We start from the raw sequence: 23421 nt of genomic DNA on the forward strand, positions 1-23421 counted from the left end.
CATCCAGAACTCTGAATAAGCTCAAAACTTGTATTTTAAACTCCTCCGACTAGGATGACAAATCGGGACAAGTAAAAGGGATGATAAATTAATTTGGATTGTGTCAAATTGATCAATCGGCAAATCTAATTGTGACCGGTGTTTTAAAAGGCGGGGCGTTTTATATACGCCTCGAGGCACGGGGCGTAAGCCCCGTGGGTATTTAATTTTTAGTATTTCTTAAAATAATATAATTACAATAAATATTTTTAAATAGGTAAAATTACATTAAAAAATAAAAGAAAACTGTAAATAAATGAAATATATATATATGTGTGTGTGTGTGTGTGAGCGCGCGCGCGCTTGATCCTCACAAAAAAATGATCAAAGCCCATTATACACCGCTTATAACTTGTAATTATATATAACATAATTTTACAAGTATAAACAATATAATGAAATAAAAGCTATTATGAAATGCAAAACAATTCTAACATTTTAACTTTCAAACACGGAAAAAAACACAGTTTCTTAAAACACTATTACTATCATACTATTCATTTTATCTCCCTATAAGCAAATAATCAATAAAATTTATCAATATCACAATTAAAACATAACTTCTTCATAAACAAAAAATAAAATTATATGATAATTCTGATACATAGGACTTATGACCAATGACAAGTGAAAATGTATAATTCCGCTATGTGTTTTTTTTTTTTTTAAATAAGTGATATTCACCCTCACGACGTTCTCAAATAGTAAATATCCAATACTACGACTTGTTATATGAGTTACACCCAATCTTCTATTTCTATAGATGAAAAACTATTAAGTATCATTATTTTGTTAAACAATTATGAGGGTGAATGATTTTAATTAAGGAATTTAAAATATAATTTGTGTAAGAACTGTTAGGCGAGCCCTGGGCGTTGGGCGTTAGGCGTGTTTAGGGCGTACGGTTGGGCGCTTAGGGCGTAAGCCTCATAGGAACTAAGCCCCGCACGTTAGTCCCAGGGCGTTTTGCCACTGCCCTGCCCCGAGGCAAGCCCCGGGACGAGTCCTGACACTGCCTTTTAAAACAATGATTGTGACTTAAGAGTGTCAAACCGCGCGATATTACACGTTGAGGATATTTGATATTGGATATGTTAACGCAATCCACATGAGCCACATGTCAACACCCACACCTAACACTTTCAGATCAGCAAAGATTTCTTCAATTGCAATTATTGGGGTGTGTGTCACGTTGGACCATGTCCAATGTCAATGCTTGGATGGTTAAAAATCTACAGCCCAGCATTTCAGATGAGTTGGTACTTTCTTATCATCAAATATTCAAATGAAATAGCATTTATTTGTCACTATTGTTATCCCAATTAGCGTTCAATAAACTAATACGTTATTGCCTGTATCTACGGGTATTTCAATGACCAATAATTCATGCCACTGTTTGTCAGTAGTCAGTACTCAGTAGTCACATTGTTGTCTAATGAGGTACTAGATGTCCGTTAATCATCCATTGTGCTAATCATTTTTTCGACATTCTCCATCTTGAGTTAACCATCCATTGTGCCAATCATTTGATCAGCTTGAGTTTGACAGACACGTCGAGTCAGGAAAATTAGTAATTTAATTTCATAATGTGCATAGTTTACTAACATATCGATTCACTGGTAAAATAAAGAATACTATGTAGAAGATTTGATTGTGGGGTTACTCATAGACAAGCGTAATATCAAACGAAACAATTCGACATTTTTCTTGCTTCTACCTTTTGATTTCACAGACAGCATAATATAGCTGCGTGAATATATGATTAATATTGACTATAATGTGCTAATACAAATTTACCTTCCCATTTCTTCTCTAACATACCCTACCCAAAAATGCCAGGCTACATCAACCGTTTTGTAATACTTCTTGGTGATAGCTGCTTTATCAGGTCCTATAAAACATTATTTCCAAAGCTCAACAAACATTTAACTGATTTGCCACATTTTCATTGAAAAGATTCAGTAGCTATATTATAATAAAGGGATAGGTGTAAATAGATGTCTTGGTCAATCTAAATATTGCCACATTCACTACATTTTCATGTTGATACTAATTAGTAATTAGCAAAATGAAAAAAGATGTTCCTGAGTGACAAGCAGGCAAAAGACTGAAAATTGACAACAATTATAAACCAACTGTTGACAATATCTGATAATTTACACGAATTAACTAACCTACATAGCAATACAATTGAAGGGATCCACAAGCAGCATGTGAATGCATGAAGGCCCAATCTACAGATTGATATACATTACAGTAGGAAAACCAAAAGCTGAAAAAAGATGGCTTAGGCCACAGCATTATTATTGTGAGCTTCGAGCTTTATACTGAGATCATCCAAACCAACACAACCTTGTATCCTTAATCCATGTTCATTGGCAAGATGCAACAAGCAAATAAAGCATAAATGTGGAGATATAGCATCAATCGATGCTGATGCGCTGCATTCGTTTGGAAAAGCAGCCAACATGTGCTTGAAAGATACACCTTCTTCCTGCACATTATGATGTGAACGAATCAAGCTAAAAAGTAAATAAAATAAAGTCGATTAGAATGTAATGCTGATTAATGATGAGTGCACAACCCTGGAGGAACTTCCTAACAAAAGGAGTCTTGAATTAAAAAATACTGGCTGAAGAAAATGTTATAATGCCAGACAATTTAGTACTCCCTCTGTCCCAATTATGTTTTGCACTTTCCTTTTTAGTTTGTCACAGAAAGAATTATAACTTTCTACATTTAGAAATAATTTAATTTTAAACTACTTTTTAAATTATTAATGAGATGATTTACAGTTACATAAATATACATGGCTTATTATAGACCACAAGTTTCAAGAGTCTTTCTTTTTAAAACTCTGTGTCCAGTCAAAGTGCATCACATAAATTAGGACGGAGGGAGTAACTCATAAAATGGGGCAAAAGGAGTAATTTCTTAAATAAAATCATAATGCATAAAAAAATCATAATGAATAAAATATTGTATTCTTTGTTTAATAAGAACTGAAATTGTCACAAAACCAACCAACAAACAGATACATATCCGATTTGAGATAGATGTAAGTAATCATTTCAAATTACATATCCAGCTATCCACTTGCCATATATATTATACTACAGAAAAGAGATGAATCATTTACTCATCTCATTACAACTTTTTTCGCTTGCTACTATTTAAGAAAAGCAAAAATGTAAAATGTTTGAGCTTTATGTTCCCCGATAAACACTAAGTAGGCGTTTGGATATGATTTGCTTGGGATTACTAAAAAAAAGTAGTATTAGAAGTTGAAGTTGACACTGAAAAAGGGTACTTGGAAGTTGAAGTTGTGTTTGGACATGAAAATAAAGTCAAAGCTTTGTGAGCAAAAACTTGAAAAACTCCTCAAACTTGCTTTTCAAACTTCAAATTAAAAGTTAAAACAATGGGCCAACTTGATAAACCAACAGTTATGTTTGGAACCAAAATCTATGGCCAAAAACAAGGCCTAAATCTCTCCTCATTTGATGTGGCACCATTACTGGGCATGGTGATAAGAATCAATTCTAAATTACGTTGTATATTAGTGGATATTCTGACGGGGAGCCTTGGAACAACAGTAAAGTTGTCTCCGTGTGACCTATAGATCACCAGTTCGAGTCGTGGAAGCAGCCACTAATGCTAGCATTAGGTTAGGTTGTCTACATCACACCCCTTGAGGTGCGGCCCTTCCCCGGACCCCACTAACGCAAGATGCTTTGTGCACCAGGCTGCCCTTTGCCCTTTTATTAGTGGATATTCTACATGGGGAAAATGCATAAATACACTCCCATCCTGTGCAAAATCATGGCAATCATTTGTTTTACCAAGAACACACTGCCAGTGAAGTAAGAAGTTTGAACTTACCTCAACTGATGTTTGATTCAATTGGTCCCAAAGTGTTTCCTTAAGCACTTGAACATCTACTTGTTTGGATGTTTTATCATACTGCACTTCAATCTTGTTTACCTGTTAAGTCAGACAAGGTAAACTAAAGATTTTAGTTTGCTGTAAAAGAAGCTCTTCATCTAGCAGATTCTACACAGAGGAACAAACTTATTTTCTCATAGCAACTGCACAAAGAAAGATGAAGTTTTTCTGTGGAAATTAAGTTTCCATTAAACAAGCAACATGAACATTTGACATTTTCCCTCTCACATATTAAGTGACGAATAACATGATTTGAAGCTTCTTTTCTTCCATTTTCAGCCTAAAGAATAAAGGAACTAATACTCATCGGTTCTGCAGAAGTTCTGGATGAAGTATATTTTCTTTTCAACATAAACAATGACTCATTAACAATAGTATCAAACAGCGGAGAAAAAAGAGGCACCGTATAAAACTAAAAGAACAGCCAAAGGCGAGAAGTTCTTAAAAGTAAAACCAGTGAACTCAGGTTTTTGAAACAACAGTGTCTTGTACTCATAAGATAATATTTGGTTGTAACCAGCTTAGTACAAGTTGATAAAATGTTTAGATCATAGTTCTGCAAGAGATCTCAATCTGTATATACCATACTTGATCAAATGTTGGCCTACGTGTTAAAAGTTACACCTTGCGGAATCTAGATTGCAGAACTACAAACATAAATGGTCAAGATTTGTGAAAAGGAACAAACCTGGCGAGGTTGAGAGACAAGTGTACTTGACTCCTCAACATCACTAAATGTGTTGCCGTCATCAAAAGCCCCAGGAAATCCACCATCATCATCCCAAGATGGCATATCTCCAAACTCTTCACTTTGTTGACCGGCTTCAGCTAACCAAAGAACCAGGCAAGTCAAGTCACATAATAAGAACAGTTCCATCTGTCATAATATGAAACATTCCTATTTTTGAAGAAAACTAGTAAAATATACAGCAATAGGAGCACCCTATTACTATGAGCAGTAGATAACAAAACCTATGAAATAATTGAGAAGCCAACAGAAGACATTTGTATATAGGGAAGTAGGGTTTTGTAAACATATTATGGCGAGCACTCTTGCTAAGCCATATCTGTGTCTCTGTTCAAGTAAACAAGAAGACCAAGCAAAAATGTATTTGAATAAAAATTCAGCATTTGCAGTTTGAAATCAACTCGCCAAATAGAATCTATCACCCATAAAAGTTATACATATCCATACTAATGTCAAAGTACAAACTTTTAACAGGAGATCGCCATGAAAGTTATCTCACCTGGGATGTGCTTTCCTTTCCTTCCAAGGCACTAAGGCAAGATAATACAGGCAATCAGAATATATTTTTTAGGTAGACAGAAAAAACAAACTCATCAAAGTGACTAGAGTTACCGTGACATTGGGTCGGAGAAACAGCTTTACAAGATTCTCAGGTTGGTAATGACAATCTTCTGGAAGTAACCTGTTACATGGTGTTCTATTTGCTGGAAGGAGTAGTTGCTTGGGATTCTTCGGAGGAGCAAAGACATGTGATCGATCAGTGTCTAATGCTTTTGTGAAATCAATTTCAGGTTCTGTTTTTCTGCTCTTCGTTTTCTTAGCCTTTACTGGTGATCCATCTTCATTGGAAGGCTCCTCTGAGACTGTGAATGTTGATGAGATATTAAACACCAAAGAAACTTCAACTGCTACAGATTTCTTCCATGACTGGAGAGAAACGAGAATTGGAAAAGTTATAATTCCTTCTGGAAGTCCTGTGGAAGCTTACCTTTCACCTTCCTATACTTCCAATGATCAGGACCAGCCCAGGAATTGTGCTTTGAAGAAAATCCTAAACTTAAAAACAAGTAATCATCAACTCTCTCAGATCTGTCATCATCCTCAGCATCAGGAAAAGCAAATGGCTCACTGTCCTGCAAGACAAAGCACAAAGAAATACCAAATTTCATGCTCTTTTCTAGGGCCTCAATTACAAATTCGTGTTGAAGGCGACAACAAATAAATGTTTGGCACCACCTGTTGGTTTGATGAAATTTGATCAACGTCGTGAGAACCTTGTTCAGACAAACTTATTCCATCATCGTGATCCATTGGCCAGGCTCCACAATTGTCAAATGCATCATCATCCGCATCTAGGCCAAACGATTCAGAAGTTTGTTCTGGTGAAGTCTGGCAAGAAAAATCTGTTTCAGCTGGCACCGGCATCTCTCCACTAAATTGACAAATTATATTCCTCAGACTGGGCGATATCTCGTCCTTCTTGGGCATATTCAACACCATTTCTTCAACACAATCTATACTAACAGAAAAGGTTTATAACAATAAATTGATAGTGGCTCAAATACAAAGAAGCTGCCAGCATCTAATGAAAAAAGAACCCAAAACCACGTATAATTCCAAAGCCACAAACCTTTAGCAAAACATATATCAATGGAATCTGTTCTATCATACCGAACTGCTTCGGGTACCGACTTCCCAGGTATCTCGAATGAATCAAAAAGGACACGGCAATTCCCATAGATTCCTAGGTTATTCAACAAAAGACCCTTTGCACCACCTTCATCAAACTGAGCTGATGTTTGATGATAAAGAGGATCTACAGCAAAAGCGGCTGCAAAATAGACAAATAAACCGTTTACAAAGTGAAAAAGGATAAACTCAGACGAAGAAGAAAATATCAAAGATAAGAAGCATGTCTACCATCAAATTTCTTCACATTGAGAGAATCGAATGATGACTCCAGTGTTGATAAAGGCGATAACTGCAATGGCCACTCAAATCAGTTTAGGAACAGGAAATTATTTTGCATTTGTTATTTCTTAAAGAGAGGAAGAGTGTTAACCTTTCTTTCTTGCTCTTTTCTGGTATGACCTTCCTCCTGGCCATTTTCAGCATTGGCATCCTCTACAACAGGATCTGGCATACAAGCATAGTGTTAAAGAGATAGAAGTATTAATACACCAAATATGTGTGTGGCTCAGGAAACAGTCAGCAGACACCGAAGAAGAAGGCAAATAGGAAGAGAGGAGAGTAAACAAGGTCGAGAAATATTTGGAACCATAAGATAGTTAGATGCAAAACAGAAAATAGTTAGATGCAAAACAGAAAAAGATAAAGAGTCATTCCAATATTTTGAATGTCTTGGCATGATAAAGCACATGATTTTGAAAAAGAAAATAAAAGAGGAAATGAATTCTGATTAACAAAATGATCTTCAGGGAAGATTCAAACTAGAAAGGGAACGTAATTAATGGATCAAATGTCTAAATGAATTATTTTTTTTAGATAACAAACATAAAAACCCCAACACTTCAGTTTAAAGAAAACTCCAACGATGTAGAATTATTTTGACACGGCATTACCTTGCTAGAAATCTACATATAGAGTGGATCCTAGACACAAGAACAAAACCTACCTTCATTTCCATTACCAACACGATTGATTCCTCCAAGAACTTTATATGCCTCTGAATGTACTGAGTCCACCCTCATTGAGTAAATCTTAACTCCAGCCTCAAGAGTACAACTTGCCTAAAATCACATAAAATCACAAGTAGCAATAAATATGTAAGTATAGGATGTTTGTGCCTACAACATCAGAATTCAGAAAGAGTCATTATTTTAACATTAGCATGGTTTGTTGAAGTGAACATCCTTCTTAGTTGGGTCCGGGGAAAGAAGAGGGAAGGTTAGTGCACTATATTTTTGACCAGGGACAGGGCTTTACTTTTTCTATGTTACATGTGCAATGGGATGACATCATATCCATTGGCCTTTGCCATTGTTCGCGTATGATATTCAAAGGGGGATCATAGAAGCATATCTAAGCTTACATTCATACTTACAATGATAGCAATTAAAAAATAGACTGTGTCTGATAAACATTGCTTAATCATTTCATGAATTACAAAAGAGAACAATCTGAAACAAAATCTCCAACTTAGACATGCTTCAAGAAAATTCTAACACAGTTAAACCTCGGATAAATATCTGTAACTGTTTAAGTGTGTGACCATCTCATATAAATGCTTAACCTGTTAGATAGAGCACACTTTATTTACTTAATGATATTCTCAACACACCCCTGTCACGTGCGGGCCTGATTCTTTTTTTCATGTCTCAAGCACGTGAAAATTCTTTTGATAATGGGCGGCAGTGAATATTCGATCTCAAGACCTATATCTGCTCTGATATCATGTTGAAGTATGTGCCCATCTAAAAGCTTAAGCTGTTAGACTGAACACGCTTATTTACTTAACTTTATTCTCAACAGTAATCAGATACAAAAAAAAAAAAAAAAAAGTCATCAAAAAATTTACCTTCTGGAAGTTGGTCTCAGAATCATTCTCTTGTTCAACTTTAACTATCTCGCAAAGATGATCAATCAAACCTAGCTCCCAAGTATTCTTCTGATTAATTTTCTGGATCCAACAATAATTCAAAATTTCACCAACAAGACCACAAAATCAAATCAATATTCATAAATAACAAACTCTAAACCAAAGAAAAGCAAAATAATAATAATAATAATACATTTTCACTGGCGAGTTTGATGCAATTCTGGAAGAGTTCGAGAATCTGTTCTTTGTCAAGGCAAGGATCAGCAGACGACGGAGGAGGTGCCACGTGGATGGGTTTCCGACGGATGACGGCAGCACGAGCGGCGCGTGCTTGAGCGCGTTCGAGTTTGTCGTCATTAGAGCCTAAGACGAATTTAGTTGGAGAAAATGGAGCTTTTAGTTTGGGATTAGGGCTTAGGATTTCGCCCATTGCTGTGTGAAATTTATAGATCTGGAGTAGTGGCGCGTGCGTGCGTGCGTGCGACGGGGGATGTTTCCGGTGGGAGAATTTTGGGAAAGTGAATTTGTGTGTTTTCCCACCTTTTGAATTTTGAATTTGAGGATGCTGGCGGAAAAGCTATTTACTCTCTTTTTCCCGTTTATTTTCAATAAAAACAGTATTGAACTTGTTCGGAAATAATAGCTACACTGACTAAAGTGGCAAGTCTAATTCAAGTCAGTGCAGTCCGCAGCCCAAAGAAATGATTAATTCTTTTTTTTTTGCGCGGATTGTCCTCTTTTGGGGTGCTCTTTAATTTTTAAGATTTTGATTTGAACTTCAGCTCAGTTAAAAAAAAAATCGTAAGGCAGAGGTTTAGATTCGCAAGGTGATATTCTGCCTTAAGTTAAAACTTTCAAGTCGCTTTTACTGCATTTTGAATTTCTGTTTTCTAAATGCTAGATGTTTGTAAAATTGCAAGCAACGATGGTTGAGCATGATGATGTAAATAGGTCGATTGAAAAATCAAGCAGTGACATGGTGAATTGCCAACTTTCCATGCTGAGAATATGCAAAACAACATGAAAGGCAAAGTTTTGAGCAACTTTACCTTAAGGTAGAGTTTCAAATTCTGTCTGAATCATGCAAAACTATGCCTTAAGGTTCCAACCTCTGCCTTGCGATTTTTTTTTTAAAAAAATTACTGAGCGGGAATTTGAATCCGAAACCAAGAGGTTTTAACTAAGGACAAAAATTAAAGACCGCCCCAAAATAAGGGCATTCCTGCGAATTGTGCTGATAAATTCACAACCTACAAAGGCTACAACAACAACTACCATGTAGCTACTACTCCTTCCGGCCCAATTTATGTGAAATAATTTGGTTAAACACGGAGTTTAATCAATGCATCAGCAGCAATAGAATAGTCCATTATGTTATACGCCTTAAGCTTCTGGATGATGATTAGTCCATGATTCTCCATTGGTTAATCTTGTGCAAAACCCACCATGTCATTACAGAGAAAATACACACACAAATTGTTTTTCTTTGATGGACTTTGTAGTTACAAATACATACATATATATATATATATTCTCTGCTCGTAAAAATTATTAAATTTCGTGTCTAACACGAGAGAAATTAGGAGGGAATGAGGATAAGATAAAAGATCTTGCTCAATATATTTTAGTGGGTCGGGTCAATAAAATCGTTAAAATGGATTTTTTTTTTTTTACAATCTTGGCTTCACATAAAAATTTCATGTCAATAAAATTTAAGAAAATCACTTAAATAGGTTAGGTGGAGATGTAGGTGAAACACCAATAATTTAGTGACTATCTGATTACAAAAAAAAAAATTGAGTGAACTAGCCATAATTGAATGACTTTCTGATTAGAAAATAAAGTTGAGTGAGTTTTTGAGTGAACTAACCATAGTTGAGACCGCATCAGATATTATCTCTTAGTTATGATCCACCTTGATTACGAACCTTGTGCATAGGTAGTTAGCTCGAGCATAATTTTTTTTACCTTTTAGATGAATATTACTTCATATATCATGGCTTTTGGTCAATGTTTCCTAGTATCAATGACATTTATAATTTATATCAGATTTTATATCAAAGATAAATATTTGTATCCTTCAAGCCAATGATCTGGGAGCTAATTAGTTTATGACAACTCCAGCTCATACGTACCGTCTTTTTAAAAACGAATAAAATACTTAAATTGATATCAGAAAATGTGGCAAACACATCAGTATGAATACTCTGCTTAGTAGGAATCTAGTAGTTCAGTTGGTTGGTACCTGAACTTTCACCTTGTTGGTGAGAGTTCGAATCCCCACGTTGTAATTCCCTTCCCCATTCTCCCTTCCCCTACCCCTATGTAATAAAAACAATTAAAAAACGAAAGAAAAAAAAAAAGAATACTCAGCTTAGAGGGCGATTACTCAATTATCTAAGAATTTTAGCTTCTCTACAGAACCAATATAATAAGGTATTTTATATGATCAGTATAATTTTATGAATCTTAATATGTTACTTATCTATTATTCTAGATTATCAATGCACTTAGTACCTCTTTGGACATGATTTGAAATCATAAAATGAAATCAGGTTCATTTGAAGTTGAAGTTTTGTGTGGACATGTAATTTGAATTTCTTGTTGTATTTTTTCTCGTAAATCTGAAAACTTTACAAGTTCTGAAAAGTCAAAACTTCCTTAACTCTTATACAATCTTATCAAAGGAGCAAATCAAATTTCATAATAAAGTCAATACTCTATCAAAAGGCCTTTATAAAAATACAACATCGATTGATCGAACTTTAGTTCAATGAAAAGGAAAACTGAACATGAGTTATAGTGTAACTACTCTTTAATATAATTGTCTCACATGGTCGGACAATATCTTCACGTCGAGCATGCATTTTCGATCAAATGACCGAGAAAACGAACCAACATTGTTACTTTGAGTCAAGTTTACATTTAAAATATATATTTACCAATTTATAGATCTTTTTGTTTTTACAAAATATAAACTTATGGGTCAAGTTTTACATTTAAAAATTGAAACCATGATTTGAAATCCCAAATCATGCCTTTTTGGGATAATCTAAAACTGAAATTTTGTATAAATTGCATAAACAAACGCTGATTTAAAATCAAAATATGAAATCATAATTTCATATCACATGGCCAAACGCATACTTAATATTGATCGTATAAAATATCTTATTATATTGATTCTGACTATATTTACCTATTTAAACTCATTACAAGTTCAAATTTCCTACACTATTGATAAATTTCCTTACACTTTCCTGTAGCTTACGTTACAACAAATTGAAAATTCAAGTCTTTGTGTTATTTGAAGAACTCAACACCAAATTTCCCTTAAGAAAAACAGCACTAGCAGGTGTGAAAGCAAATTATTAAGGGCAACTTCGTTGTTGAATATGGGAACACTTCTAATTTTTTCCAAATCTACACCAAGTTTTGCAAGTCTATGTCTATGTCAAGTCAACGCAGTCCGCAACAGCCATGAAATTATGAAATTCACAACACAGATTCTATAACAACCATAACCATGTCCGCTACTACTAATTAAAAATAAAAATTGACCAAATCATTTTTTTTTTAAAAATCTACGTAAAACATAAATAAATAGAAAAAGAGTTTCTAACCACTAACGACACTTTTTCTCCGTACTTACCACCACAGTGTCGCACAATTTCATGACAATTGTCACTTGTTTTTACATGTACGCACCCCTGTTGCTCTATATATAGCTTTTGTGTTTCAGTATTGGGAAATTATCTACACGCACACATCCAAATATTTCAGTTATTCCATTTTAAACTTTAATTAATCTTGATTTTATTCATATTCAATGGATCAAATTGAGCAATCATCATCATCAGAATTAGTGTTCACAGTGAAGAGGCAAAAGCCAGTGCTGATAGCTCCAGCAAAGCCAACTCCACCTGAAACTAAATTACTCTCAGACATTGATGATCAAGAAGGTCTTCGATTCCAAATTCCCGTTATTAATTTTTACTGTAAGGATTCTTCTATGGGAGGAAATGACCCCGTCAAAGTTATCAAGAAAGCTATAGCTGAAACACTTGTTTTTTACTATCCGTTTGCTGGTAGGCTCCGGGAAGGAAATGGACGGAAACTGATGGTGGATTGTACCGGTGAAGGGGTTATGTTCGTCGAGGCGGATGCTGATGTAACGTTAGAACAATTTGGAGATGAACTTCAGCCTCCATTTCCATGCTTAGAAGAGCTTCTTTATGATGTCCCTGGTTCTGGTGGTGTTCTTGATAGTCCTTTGCTGCTTATTCAGGTAATCTTTCTTTTCTATCTTAAAGTTTTTTTGAATCATAAGGTACAGAGGATGTTTGGCTAAGCTTATAAGTTGGTCAAACTAATTTAGAAGTAATTTCTAACTTATCTATGCATTTTGGTAATCATTTAAAGGGCTTAGGAGTCTTTTTCATATTTTGTCACATAACAACTCCATCATTAATCAACATCCTATTGGTTCGATACCTTTTTATTTATTTATATAAAGGTAAAACTTCGAGGTATTCGATTAATCCACCCTTAACATACCTATGTACAATTGAACGGCGAAAAGATGCAAGGTTAGGAAGGGAAATAGCACTATGTGCTTTCAGCACATCATCAATAAAAGGAAACTGACAGAAATTTGAATGGTTTTAACTTTTTCGTTAATTTTCAATAATTGAATTCTTAGTTGACGGATGTATCAATTAATTATATGCAGGTAACTCGTCTAAGGTGCGGTGGTTTCATCTTTGCATTGCGATTAAACCACACGATGAGTGATGCACCTGGTCTTGTCCAATTCATGACTGCAGTGGGCGAAATGGCACGCGGTGCATCTGCTCCATCCACACTCCCTGTCTGGTGCAGAGAATTGCTAAATGCCAGAAATCCACCACGAGTGACGTGCACACACCACGAGTACGATGAAGTTCCCGATACAAAGGGTACAATTATCCCATTAGATGACATGGTTCACAAATCTTTCTTTTTTGGCCCTTCAGAGGTCTCAGCACTTCGTCGATTTGTCCCTCCTCATTTGCGCAAGTGTTCCACTTTTGAACTGCTCACATCAGTCCTCTGGCGCTGTCGTACAATTTCCTTAAAACCTGACCCTGAAGAGGAAGTCCGCGTTCTTTGCATTGTCAATGCACGTTCCAGGTTCAATCCTCCCTTGCCTAATGGTTTCTATGGAAACGCCTTTGCGTTCCCCGTGGCAGTAACAACAGCGGCTAAATTGTGCAAAAATCCACTAGGATACGCACTCGAATTAGTGAAGAAAACTAAGTCGGACGTGACTGAAGAGTATATGAAATCAGTGGCGGATTTAATGGTGTTGAAAGGGAGACCTCATTTCACAGTGGTTCGGACTTATCTCGTATCAGATGTGACTCGGGCTGGATTCGGAGAAGTGGATTTTGGATGGGGGAAAGCGGTTTATGGTGGACCGGCCAAAGGAGGAGTAGGGGCTATTCCTGGTGTGGCTAGTTTTTACATACCATTTAGAAACAAGAAAGGTGAAAATGGGATTGTGGTCCCTGTATGTTTGCCTGCCTTTGCCATGGAGATATTCGTGAAGGAGCTTGATGGCATGTTGAAAGGTGATGATCCATTAGTCGACTCAAACTATGCCAGTATCAGACCTGCACTATGAGTTCTTAATTAGAAAATTATACGGGCCATATAATTTGTCTTAAATGCCAAATACTGTACTTGGTGTAATTTCGAATGATGTTGTAAGTGTGCTTTTTTACCATATGATTAAAGTATGATCCTATTGTAATAACGGGAATTTGGAAGCGAAGACCTTCTTGATCATCAATGTCTGAGAGTAATTTAGTTTCAGCTTTGCTGGAGCTATTAGTTATTGCCTGTTGCCTCCTCACTGTGAATTATTGATTTGGATCATGTTTACCCGAAAATCGATTCAGTTGAATTTGTGTACGTGGTCAAGGACACATGGACCAAAGTGACTAGAAAAAGCAACGTAATTGATAATTAAATCGATGTAAATGAAATATAATTAAAGTAAATAGTTAAGAATAGCTTGAGCCTTGATGTAGCTCCAGTCACGCTACTGATTCGGACCTTGTTAGATCAAAGGATGGTAAAGAAACTAAGGGCCTGTTTGGAAAGCCACCTGGTAATTGGAATTGGTGTAATTACTAGGGTAGTAATTACACAGCCTAGTAATATAATTACACTAGTTTAATTATAACGACCTATTTGTTTGTCATAACATAATTACGATGTAATTACAAGCGTGTTGTTTGGTTGCACAAGTGTAATTACACAGTTAGTTTAATTATAAAAAAATTAAAATTAATATTTAAAAAATGTTTGACTTTATAAATGATATTAAATTAGCTATTTAATAACACATTGTTTCTTGAAAATATATTAACTAATAATCATATATTTGTAACTAATGGTAAAAATAATTGATATATATATTTCAAATTAATAATATTTAATTTTAATTAATTATAAAACTTAAAAGAAGACTTTTTTTTAGAACGTCATGGATTAGATGTTTGATAAAAAAAATATTTATAAATATAATGCCATAACATTATTCAAATAACAAGAACAACATACCCAGTGAAGTGAATCCCACAACGTGGGGTCTGGGGAGGGTAGAGTGTACGCAGACTTTACCCCTACCTTTGGTAGGGAGGCTATTTCTGGAAGACCCTCGGCTCAAGAAAAGGCATATGAAAGGTCAGATACGGGCAAACAAATCAAAGCAATTATGAAAATGAAAACAATTAAAGTAAATAAGTCATTATAAACTAACAGATACTCGCAGAAATCAAGAGACAAGAAACTATAGAGCAATATAACTACTCGTAAGAAAGGATAAACACGACTACCTACTAGCCTTCTACCCTAATATGAGTCCTCTATACCCTCCTATCTAAGGTCATGTCCTCGGTAAGCAGGAAATGCACCATATCCTGTACGTCTTCGGCCTACCTCTACCTCTTGTGAAACCGTCGCTAGCCAGCTTCTTGCACCTCCGCACTGGGGCATTTACATCTTTCCGCATCACATGCCCAAACCATCTCAGCCTCGCTTCCCGCTTCTTGTCTTCCACTGAGGCTACTCCAACCTTGTCTCGGCTGACTTCATTCCTAATCCTATCGCTCCTAGTGTGCCCACACATCCATTGCAGCATTCTCATTTCGGCCACTTTCATCTTCTGAACATGAGATTTCTTGACTGGCCAACATGCCATAACATTATTCAAATGTTTGACACAAAAAATCCATCAACTGTAAGTGAAAAATAAACAACATGCAATGTGAAATGACAAGTCAATAGTACTAAAGCAAATAACTTAAAATTGAAAGTATAACCTAAATTCAAAATTCAAAATCCAAAAGAAAAAGTTTAACATAATACTCTTATGTTAAATTCCAACATTATATTAGTAAGTTCCAACGTAACTTAAGTAAATACTTCAAAAGAAAGTGAAGGTATAAGTGTATAACCTCAACAAAATTATACTTTAATAATGTCACTCGTTATATACCAAGTTTGTTAATGACTCATTCTTTCCACTATGAAGAGGTGTAGTTTCAAATATTAGAATAACAACACGGTTATGCTAAATGAATAAAATAAAATAAAATAAAAATACAAGCAATTACATGGAACCACAAGAAGTAAAGATTGGGAATGAGAAGAAAAGAAATGAATATATATAAGAAAAATACATTTTAAAAAATAAAAAATAATTAAAAAGTAAAAATAAAAAAGAAATTAAAATAATAGAATAAAAATAAAATAAAAATAAAAATAAAAATAAAAAGAAATTAAAATAATAAGAAATTAAAAATAAAAATAAATTAAAATAAAAAAGAAATAAACTAAAAAGTAGTCCTGTAATTACAGGGTGTAATTACACCATAATTCTCAACCCCCCTTGAGAATTGGAGAGTGTAATTACACCCTTTCAATTACACCAAATTTTCACCTAACTGTGTAATTATTTGGTCAAACAAACAGACCAAACTGTGTAATTATACCTAGTTACACCCAATTCCAATTACCTTGGTGGCTTTCCAAACAGGCCCTAAAGAACAACGAAAATGTGGATATATGTTGTTTGTCCTTTACAATGAAATGATAAGTCCTATTTATATTTGAAACTAAGGGTACACATTCCAAGAATTGTGCCCCTGCTAATAATGTGCATTAATGTCACAATAATGACCTACAATAAAGAGAGCAATAAAGCCTATTAATGCCCGTAGAAGGTGGAAGATCTGCTTGTAACGGTTGACCGTTGTCTACCAATCGGTGTCATCTCGTTACAACGTGCAACCAGACCCTTTAACTCCTTCGGTATCATTAGACCTTAACCGGAGGCGCCGAATGCTGATGGATCCGAGTCATATCTATTGAAACGTGTCACCGTGACATTCATCCAGCTGTATTCTACGAATTTAGCCCAATACGGATCCATAAATGAAAATGAATTAAATTAGATACTCAAGCTTAAAGAAACTTTAAAATAGAGTAATTGGGATACATAAGAAGAAGTTTTTGGATTTGTGTTTGTGGAGATAATTTCCTATATACTGAAATACAAAAGCTATATATGAAGCTAGTGACGTGGGATACGTAACATGTAAAACAAGTGACAATTTTCATGAAATTGCGTGACACTGTGGTAGTAAGTGGGGAGAAGAAGCGTCGTTAGTTGTTAGAAACACTTTTTTTAGTATTTTTTTTTAAATGAGTTGGTCAATTTTTGTTTTAATTAGTAGCTGACATGTTAATGGTTGTTATAAAATTTGTGCAGTGAATTTCATCATTTCATGGCTGCTGGGGACTGCATTAACTTGAAATAGACTTGCCACTTTGTGTGGATTTGGAATAAATTAAAAGTGTTTTCATCAACAGCGAAGTTGCCCCTAAAGAATTTGATTTCACACCTGCTAGTGCTGGTTTTTAAGAGAAATTTGGTGTTGATTTCTTCAAGTGATTAAGGACTTGGATTTTCAAGTTGTTGTAACGTAAGCTACAGGGAAGTGTATGGAAATTTATCAGTATTGTCGAGGAACGTTTGAACTTGCAATGAGTTTAAATAGCTAACTTTAATTTAGATTTCTCATACTATCAGCTCATTTAATTTAGAAGTCGAATGATATGATCCTAAGCATAATAAGAATATAAGCTAAGTAACATACTAAGATTAATTAAATTATATTGATTGTATGAAATAACTTGGGCGGTTCTTAAATAATTGAGTAATCGTCCTCTAAGCAGAGTACTAGTACTTTGTTAGCTAGTTACAGAGTTGTTGCATAAACACTAAAGTGACTATAAAGTTTATTATCACACTGATGTGTTACTTTTTTTAGTACCCAGTTCATTTTCATAAAGATGGTACATATGAATTGAGGGAGTTGCCATAAAGTAATAAGCTCCCTGGTCATGGCTTGAAAGAAATATTTATATTTGATATAAAAGATGATATAAATGCCATCGGTACTAGGATTGACCAAAACCATGAGATATGTAATATTCAGCTAATACACAATATTTTATCCTGGAGCTAACTACTTATGCACAAGCTAAGGTTCATAATCAAGGTGGATCTTCTGGGTACCCTCAAGAATTATATCATTATCAGATTATGTTATCTAAATCTTTTTGAAGCTCTCAATGGAGGTTCTTCAAGAGGGCTATTTTCTATGGGTTGCAGCCTTAGTGAAGAATTATTGCCATCTGGCTTACTATTTCTATAGTACTATATATTTATCCTCTAACTTTGATGTACCCCAACGGGACACCGTACATAATTTTTGTCAGGAGAGAGTCTCTAACTACTTTGATTAGTTATTGGGGGAGTCCCCTTCTATTAGATGTTTGTTAGTAAACTGGCTTAGATCACTTCCTTTTGGAACATAATTAACTACCTCTTGTTAGCTAGTTATTCTGTGTTTTCATCTTACTGTTTGGAGGTTAAGGTCCGCATTCCTCCATTGTACTTTTGCTTATTTTTAATTTATAAATAATATACTTTATTAAACAAAGATAAAATAAACAAGGAGAGGTTCATGCCAAATCCCCCGTCACCTCGGGAGGTGAAAGCCTGAGTGGATGGATTCTTGAAATAAAAAAAAAAGAACTTTAATCAAAATTGACAATTCCAAGAGGACCAATGTTTAATCATATGGTACAGAAAGCACACTTACAACATCCAAAATAACATTCGAAGAAATTACACCAAATACAGTATTTGGCATTTAAGACAAACTATATGGCCCTTATAATTTTCTAATTAAGAATTCATAGTGCAGGTCTGATACTGGCATAGTTTGAGTCGACTAATGGATCATCACCTTTCAACATGCCATCAAGCTCCTTCACGAATATCTCCATGGCAAAGGCAGGCAAACATACAGGGACCACAATCCCATTTTCACCTTTCTTGTTTCTAAATGGTATGTAAAAACTAGCCACACCAGGAATAGCCCCTACTCCTCCTTTGGCCGGTCCACCATAAACCGCTTTCCCCCATCCAAAATCCACTTCTCCGAATCCAGCCCGAGTCACATCTGATACGAGATAAGTCCGAACCACTGTGAAATGAGGTCTCCCTTTCATCACCATTAAATCCGCCACTGATTTCATATACTCTTCAGTCACGTCCGACTTAGTTTTCTTCACTAATTCGAGTGCGTATCCTAGTGGATTTTTGCACAATTTAGCCGCTGTTGTTACTGCCACGGGGAACGCAAAGGCGTTTCCATAGAAACCATTAGGCAAGGGAGGATTGAACCTGGAACGTGCATTGACAATGCAAAGAACGCGGACTTCCTCTTCAGGGTCAGGTTTTAAGGAAATTGTACGACAGCGCCAGAGGACTGATGTGAGCAGTTCAAAAGTGGAACACTTGCGCAAATGAGGAGGGACAAATCGACGAAGTGCTGAGACCTCTGAAGGGCCAAAAAAGAAAGATTTGTGAACCATGTCATCTAATGGTATAATTGTACCCTTTGTATCGGGAACTTCATCGTACTCGTGGTGTGTGCACGTCACTCGTGGTGGATTTCTGGCATTTAGCAATTCTCTGCACCAGACAGGGAGTGTGGATGGAGCAGATGCACCGCGTGCCATTTCGCCCACTGCAGTCATGAATTGGACAAGACCAGGTGCATCACTCATCGTGTGGTTTAATCGCAATGCAAAGATGAAACCACCGCACCTTAGACGAGTTACCTGCATATAATGATATATTCGTTAAGTAACAATTCAATTATTAATTATTGGTACAGACCTACGTTAAGGGTTATCAATGATTCCAAAGTTTTACCTTTATAAAAATAAAAATAGGTATCGAACCAAAAGGACTTTAATTGATGGACTTGTTATTTGACAAAATACACAGAAGGACTTGCAAAGTGACCGAAAAAAAAAAAAACAGGATTTGTCATGTCACAAGGTTCAGCAACATATTGGTGCGCATGCATCGCTAAAAGCCAAAAACAAAATTCCCCTGTTTATTGGTACCAACCTATTCTACCACCTAGAACCATGCTTCCAAGGAGTCATTTGGACATGGTTTGAAATCATGTTTGGACTTTTAATTTGAATATCTTAAATTGTATTTTTTCTTATAGACATAAAAACCCCACAAATTGTGAAAACTATCAAAATATTCCAAATTTTTATACAAACTTACCAAATGAGCAAGTCATAGTTTATAACAAAATTAATACGCTATTAGAAGACCTTTCTAAAAAATACAAGATCAATTGATCAAACTTTAGTTCAATAAAAACGAAAATTTAACATGAATAGTAATATAACTACTCTTTAATATATCCTCCCACATAGTAACATAAATAAAAATTGGTGGAAGTTAATGAGGTTGGTAAATGATTGGTGGGAGTAAGTATTAAAAATATTTACCAACTTATGAGTCTTTTTTTTTTTATAAAATATAAACTTATGGGTCAAATTTTATATTTAACATTTTTAAAACCATAGTTTGGAACCCCAAATCATGTCTTCTTGGATGATTTGGGGTTTGAAACCATGAGATGAAATGCATGTCCAAACGTTGGTTTCATCTCATGGTTTCAAACCGCATGTCCAAACGCCTACTAAATGATGAAGAACGTACAAAAATCTAAAATAGCCGAGTGTGGATTTAATATTTGAACTTTATGGGTATGCATAGATAGATCTAGGATTTTAATTTTATGAGTTTCTATTGCAATCTCAAGTTAATACAAATACATTATCTAGGCAAAAGTTAGTGAGTCCACTTGAATCTGTAACCATTGCACTAGATCTGCCCCTGTGGATTCGTGATTCTAAACAACCTCATGTGCTAATAACTAGTATTAGATAATTTGTACTATATAGAGGTCTTAAATGAACAAACGCATCCGTTCATGAAAGGACATGATTATTCTAAAAAGTTATCTTTCAAATTTAAATATAAAGACACTCTTGAAGTAGCATTTAGAAAAATCTGCAGGTATAATCTAGACTTTGTTGTATCTCGAAGGGAATTGTATGTATTTTCCCCAATTTGTATACGGGCAATATCTCTTTAAGAAAAGTCAATTTATCCACGCTTCAAAGCCATTTTTTCTTCATTTATGATTACCTAATTTTTTTAACAATAATCAGGTTCAAATTTAAAGTTAGGATAGAAAGATTACCTGAATAAGAAGCAAAGGACAATTAAGAACACCAGCAGAGCCAGGAACATCATAAAGAAGTTCTTCTAAGCATGGAAATGGAGGCTGAAGTTCATCTCCAAATTGTTCTAACGTAACATCAGCATCCGCCTCGACGAACATAACCCCTTCACCGGTACAATCCACCATCAGTTTCCGGCCATTTCCTTCCCGGAGTCGACCAGCAAATGGATAGTAAAAAACAAGTGTTTCAGCTATAGCCTTTTTAATAACCTTTACAGGGTCATTTCCTCCCATACAAGAATCTTTACGGTAAAAATTAATAACAGGAATTTGGAATCGAAGACCTTCTTGATCATCAATGTCTGAAAGTAATTTAGTTTCACGTGGAGTTGGCTTTGCTGGAGCTATTAGCTCTGCTTTTTGCCTCCTCACTGTGAACACTAATTCTGATGATGATTGCTTAATTGTATCCATTGTTTTGAATTAAATCAGATAATCAAGATTAATGAAAGTTTAAAATGGAGTAATTGAGATATTTGGATTTGTGTTTGTAGATGATTTCCTAACACTGAAACACTAAAGCTATATATAGAGCTAGTAAGAGGGCAACGCGCATGAAATGATGACAAAATTAGTAAATGCGGGAGAATAAACGAGGTTAGTGGTTAGAAATTCTTTTCATGTCTTTGTTGTTTTTCAAACTGAGTTGGTCGATTTTTTTTTCAATTAATACTAGGTAGTACTTAGCTAGCTGACATGGAATAGGGTTGTTAAAATCTATGTGGTGAATTTCATGGATGCTGCTTCTATTGACTTGATGAAATAGACCTGTTACTTTGTATGAGGATTGAAAAATATTTGTTAGTGTTTTCATACCCAACAGCCAAGTTGTACTGATTTCTTTTTAGGAAATTTTGTGTATGTTTCTTCAAATTATAAAAGTCCTTTCAAGTTTTTGGAATGTAAGTTGCATGAAAGTGTATGGAAATTCATCTGTAGTGTCGAAGAAGTTTTAAGTTTGTAGTGGCTTCAAATATGTAATGTTTAATTTGTAGGAGTAATATTTTTATACTTACCTCAGTTCACTTAGAAGTCAATTATTTAAGGGCTAAAACCTAGAGCAAGCAATTACATGTTACAACTGCCTAAACTATATTGGATGTAAAATTTCTATTCAAGTGTATTTTCAAGTACTCTATTCATCTCATTTTATATGAAGGTGTGACTGTTTGGGGAGTCGAACAAGTTTTTTCTTTGATTGTAATTTTCTCATTTTAAAAATAATTTGAGTCATTAACTGGGTGGACTTGTACTGCTTTTGGTGTAATTTTCGAATATGTAAATTGGGATATACGATGTATATAATATAATTGGTATGAAAGGAGTATATAATAAGTTAAATAAATACTTACATTAACTTGAGTGAACATTACATACTAATACAAAGTGGTCGCATAACCCAAAAATAGAAGATCGGAAAAAGACTACTTCCTTCTCCAAGGACCGGATATTAGTGTTCAATGGCTACATCAACTGAACATTTTTGTGGTCACGATGTATTGTAGGTTATTATTGACCATTATAATATGAGCATGTTCACGAGAAAACATAGCGTTTGTGCCTCTTGTTTGAGTCTTGCAGCTATTATTGTACCACTGACAACAGCATCAAGCAATAACATATATTGCTGTTTTCTTTTTGCTAGTTCATCAGATCTTTTCTATATAATAATAATTAATTTATTAAGTAAGATTGTGAATTAAACGAACGTTGTTACGCTCTATATACTCTCCATGTATTTAAGTGGTCATCTAGTACTGCCTTCATCTCATTTTATGCGGAAATATTCTATTGACATAGAATTTTCAATTTATATATATATATATATATATATTATTCTTTTAAATGAGTATTTGTGAGAGTTTTACATGTCTTTTCATTTTTTTCTTTTCTTATAAGAAAATGAACTTTTTTTATCAAGTGAGTCTCAGCAAGTCATGTCATTAAAGATAAAATAGAAAGGCTAATATTAAACAACTTTTAAAAATAGAAAAATAATTTCCATTTTTCTTGTACAAATTTTTTTTTAAAAAATTGTTACCAGTTTAGCTTCCTTACAAATGTGTATAATGAAGATAAGAGTGCATAACGAACCAATTTACTTGAAATGCTGACACATAAGTGGAGAAGATGCGACGTAAGTGGTTAGAAACTCTCTGTTTATGTTTTATTTTCTTAAAAAATTGGTCAATTCTTATTTTAATTACTAACTGAGATGGTAATGGTTGTTATACTTGTTAGGAACCCTGTTGTTAATTTCATACTGAATTGACTTGAAATAGACTTGATACTATTAGGATTGAACGGAAATTTTAAGTATTTTCATACTCAACCACCAAATTGTACAATTAGGCGTTTGGAAAGAAAACAAGGCGAATTTTTTTTTT

At 34.7% G+C, this 23421-nt stretch overlaps 3 protein-coding genes across 3 annotated transcripts; 1 reads left to right on the forward strand and 2 right to left on the reverse strand.

Moving 5' to 3' along the window:
* Positions 1–2141: 2141 nt before the first annotated feature.
* LOC132617842 (condensin complex subunit 2) lies at positions 2142–8949 on the reverse strand. The gene is made up of 13 exons (XM_060332912.1): positions 8485–8949; positions 8271–8372; positions 7368–7482; positions 6795–6868; positions 6653–6713; positions 6363–6563; positions 5969–6246; positions 5721–5865; positions 5345–5595; positions 5232–5262; positions 4673–4812; positions 3922–4023; positions 2142–2533 (listed from the first exon to the last, which is right to left on the reverse strand). The coding sequence occupies exons 1-13, from the start codon at positions 8719–8721 to the stop codon at positions 2327–2329; spliced, it is 1944 nt and encodes a 647-aa protein (XP_060188895.1). The 5' UTR covers positions 8722–8949; the 3' UTR covers positions 2142–2326.
* A 3090-nt stretch (positions 8950–12039) lies between these two features.
* LOC132618854 (benzyl alcohol O-benzoyltransferase-like) lies at positions 12040–14145 on the forward strand. The gene is made up of 2 exons (XM_060333854.1): positions 12040–12579; positions 13024–14145. Exons 1-2 carry the CDS (start codon positions 12121–12123, stop codon positions 13954–13956), a joined length of 1392 nt encoding a protein of 463 aa, XP_060189837.1. The 5' UTR covers positions 12040–12120; the 3' UTR covers positions 13957–14145.
* A 4311-nt stretch (positions 14146–18456) lies between these two features.
* LOC132618013 (benzyl alcohol O-benzoyltransferase) lies at positions 18457–21652 on the reverse strand. Its single transcript, XM_060333082.1, has 2 exons — positions 20993–21652; positions 18457–19538 (listed from the first exon to the last, which is right to left on the reverse strand). The coding sequence occupies exons 1-2, from the start codon at positions 21446–21448 to the stop codon at positions 18606–18608; spliced, it is 1389 nt and encodes a 462-aa protein (XP_060189065.1). The 5' UTR covers positions 21449–21652; the 3' UTR covers positions 18457–18605.
* Between the last annotated feature and the right edge of the window lie 1769 nt (positions 21653–23421).

Source organism: Lycium barbarum, chromosome 11 (genome assembly GCF_019175385.1).
Source record: "Lycium barbarum isolate Lr01 chromosome 11, ASM1917538v2, whole genome shotgun sequence".
Taxonomy (NCBI): domain Eukaryota; kingdom Viridiplantae; phylum Streptophyta; class Magnoliopsida; order Solanales; family Solanaceae; genus Lycium; species Lycium barbarum.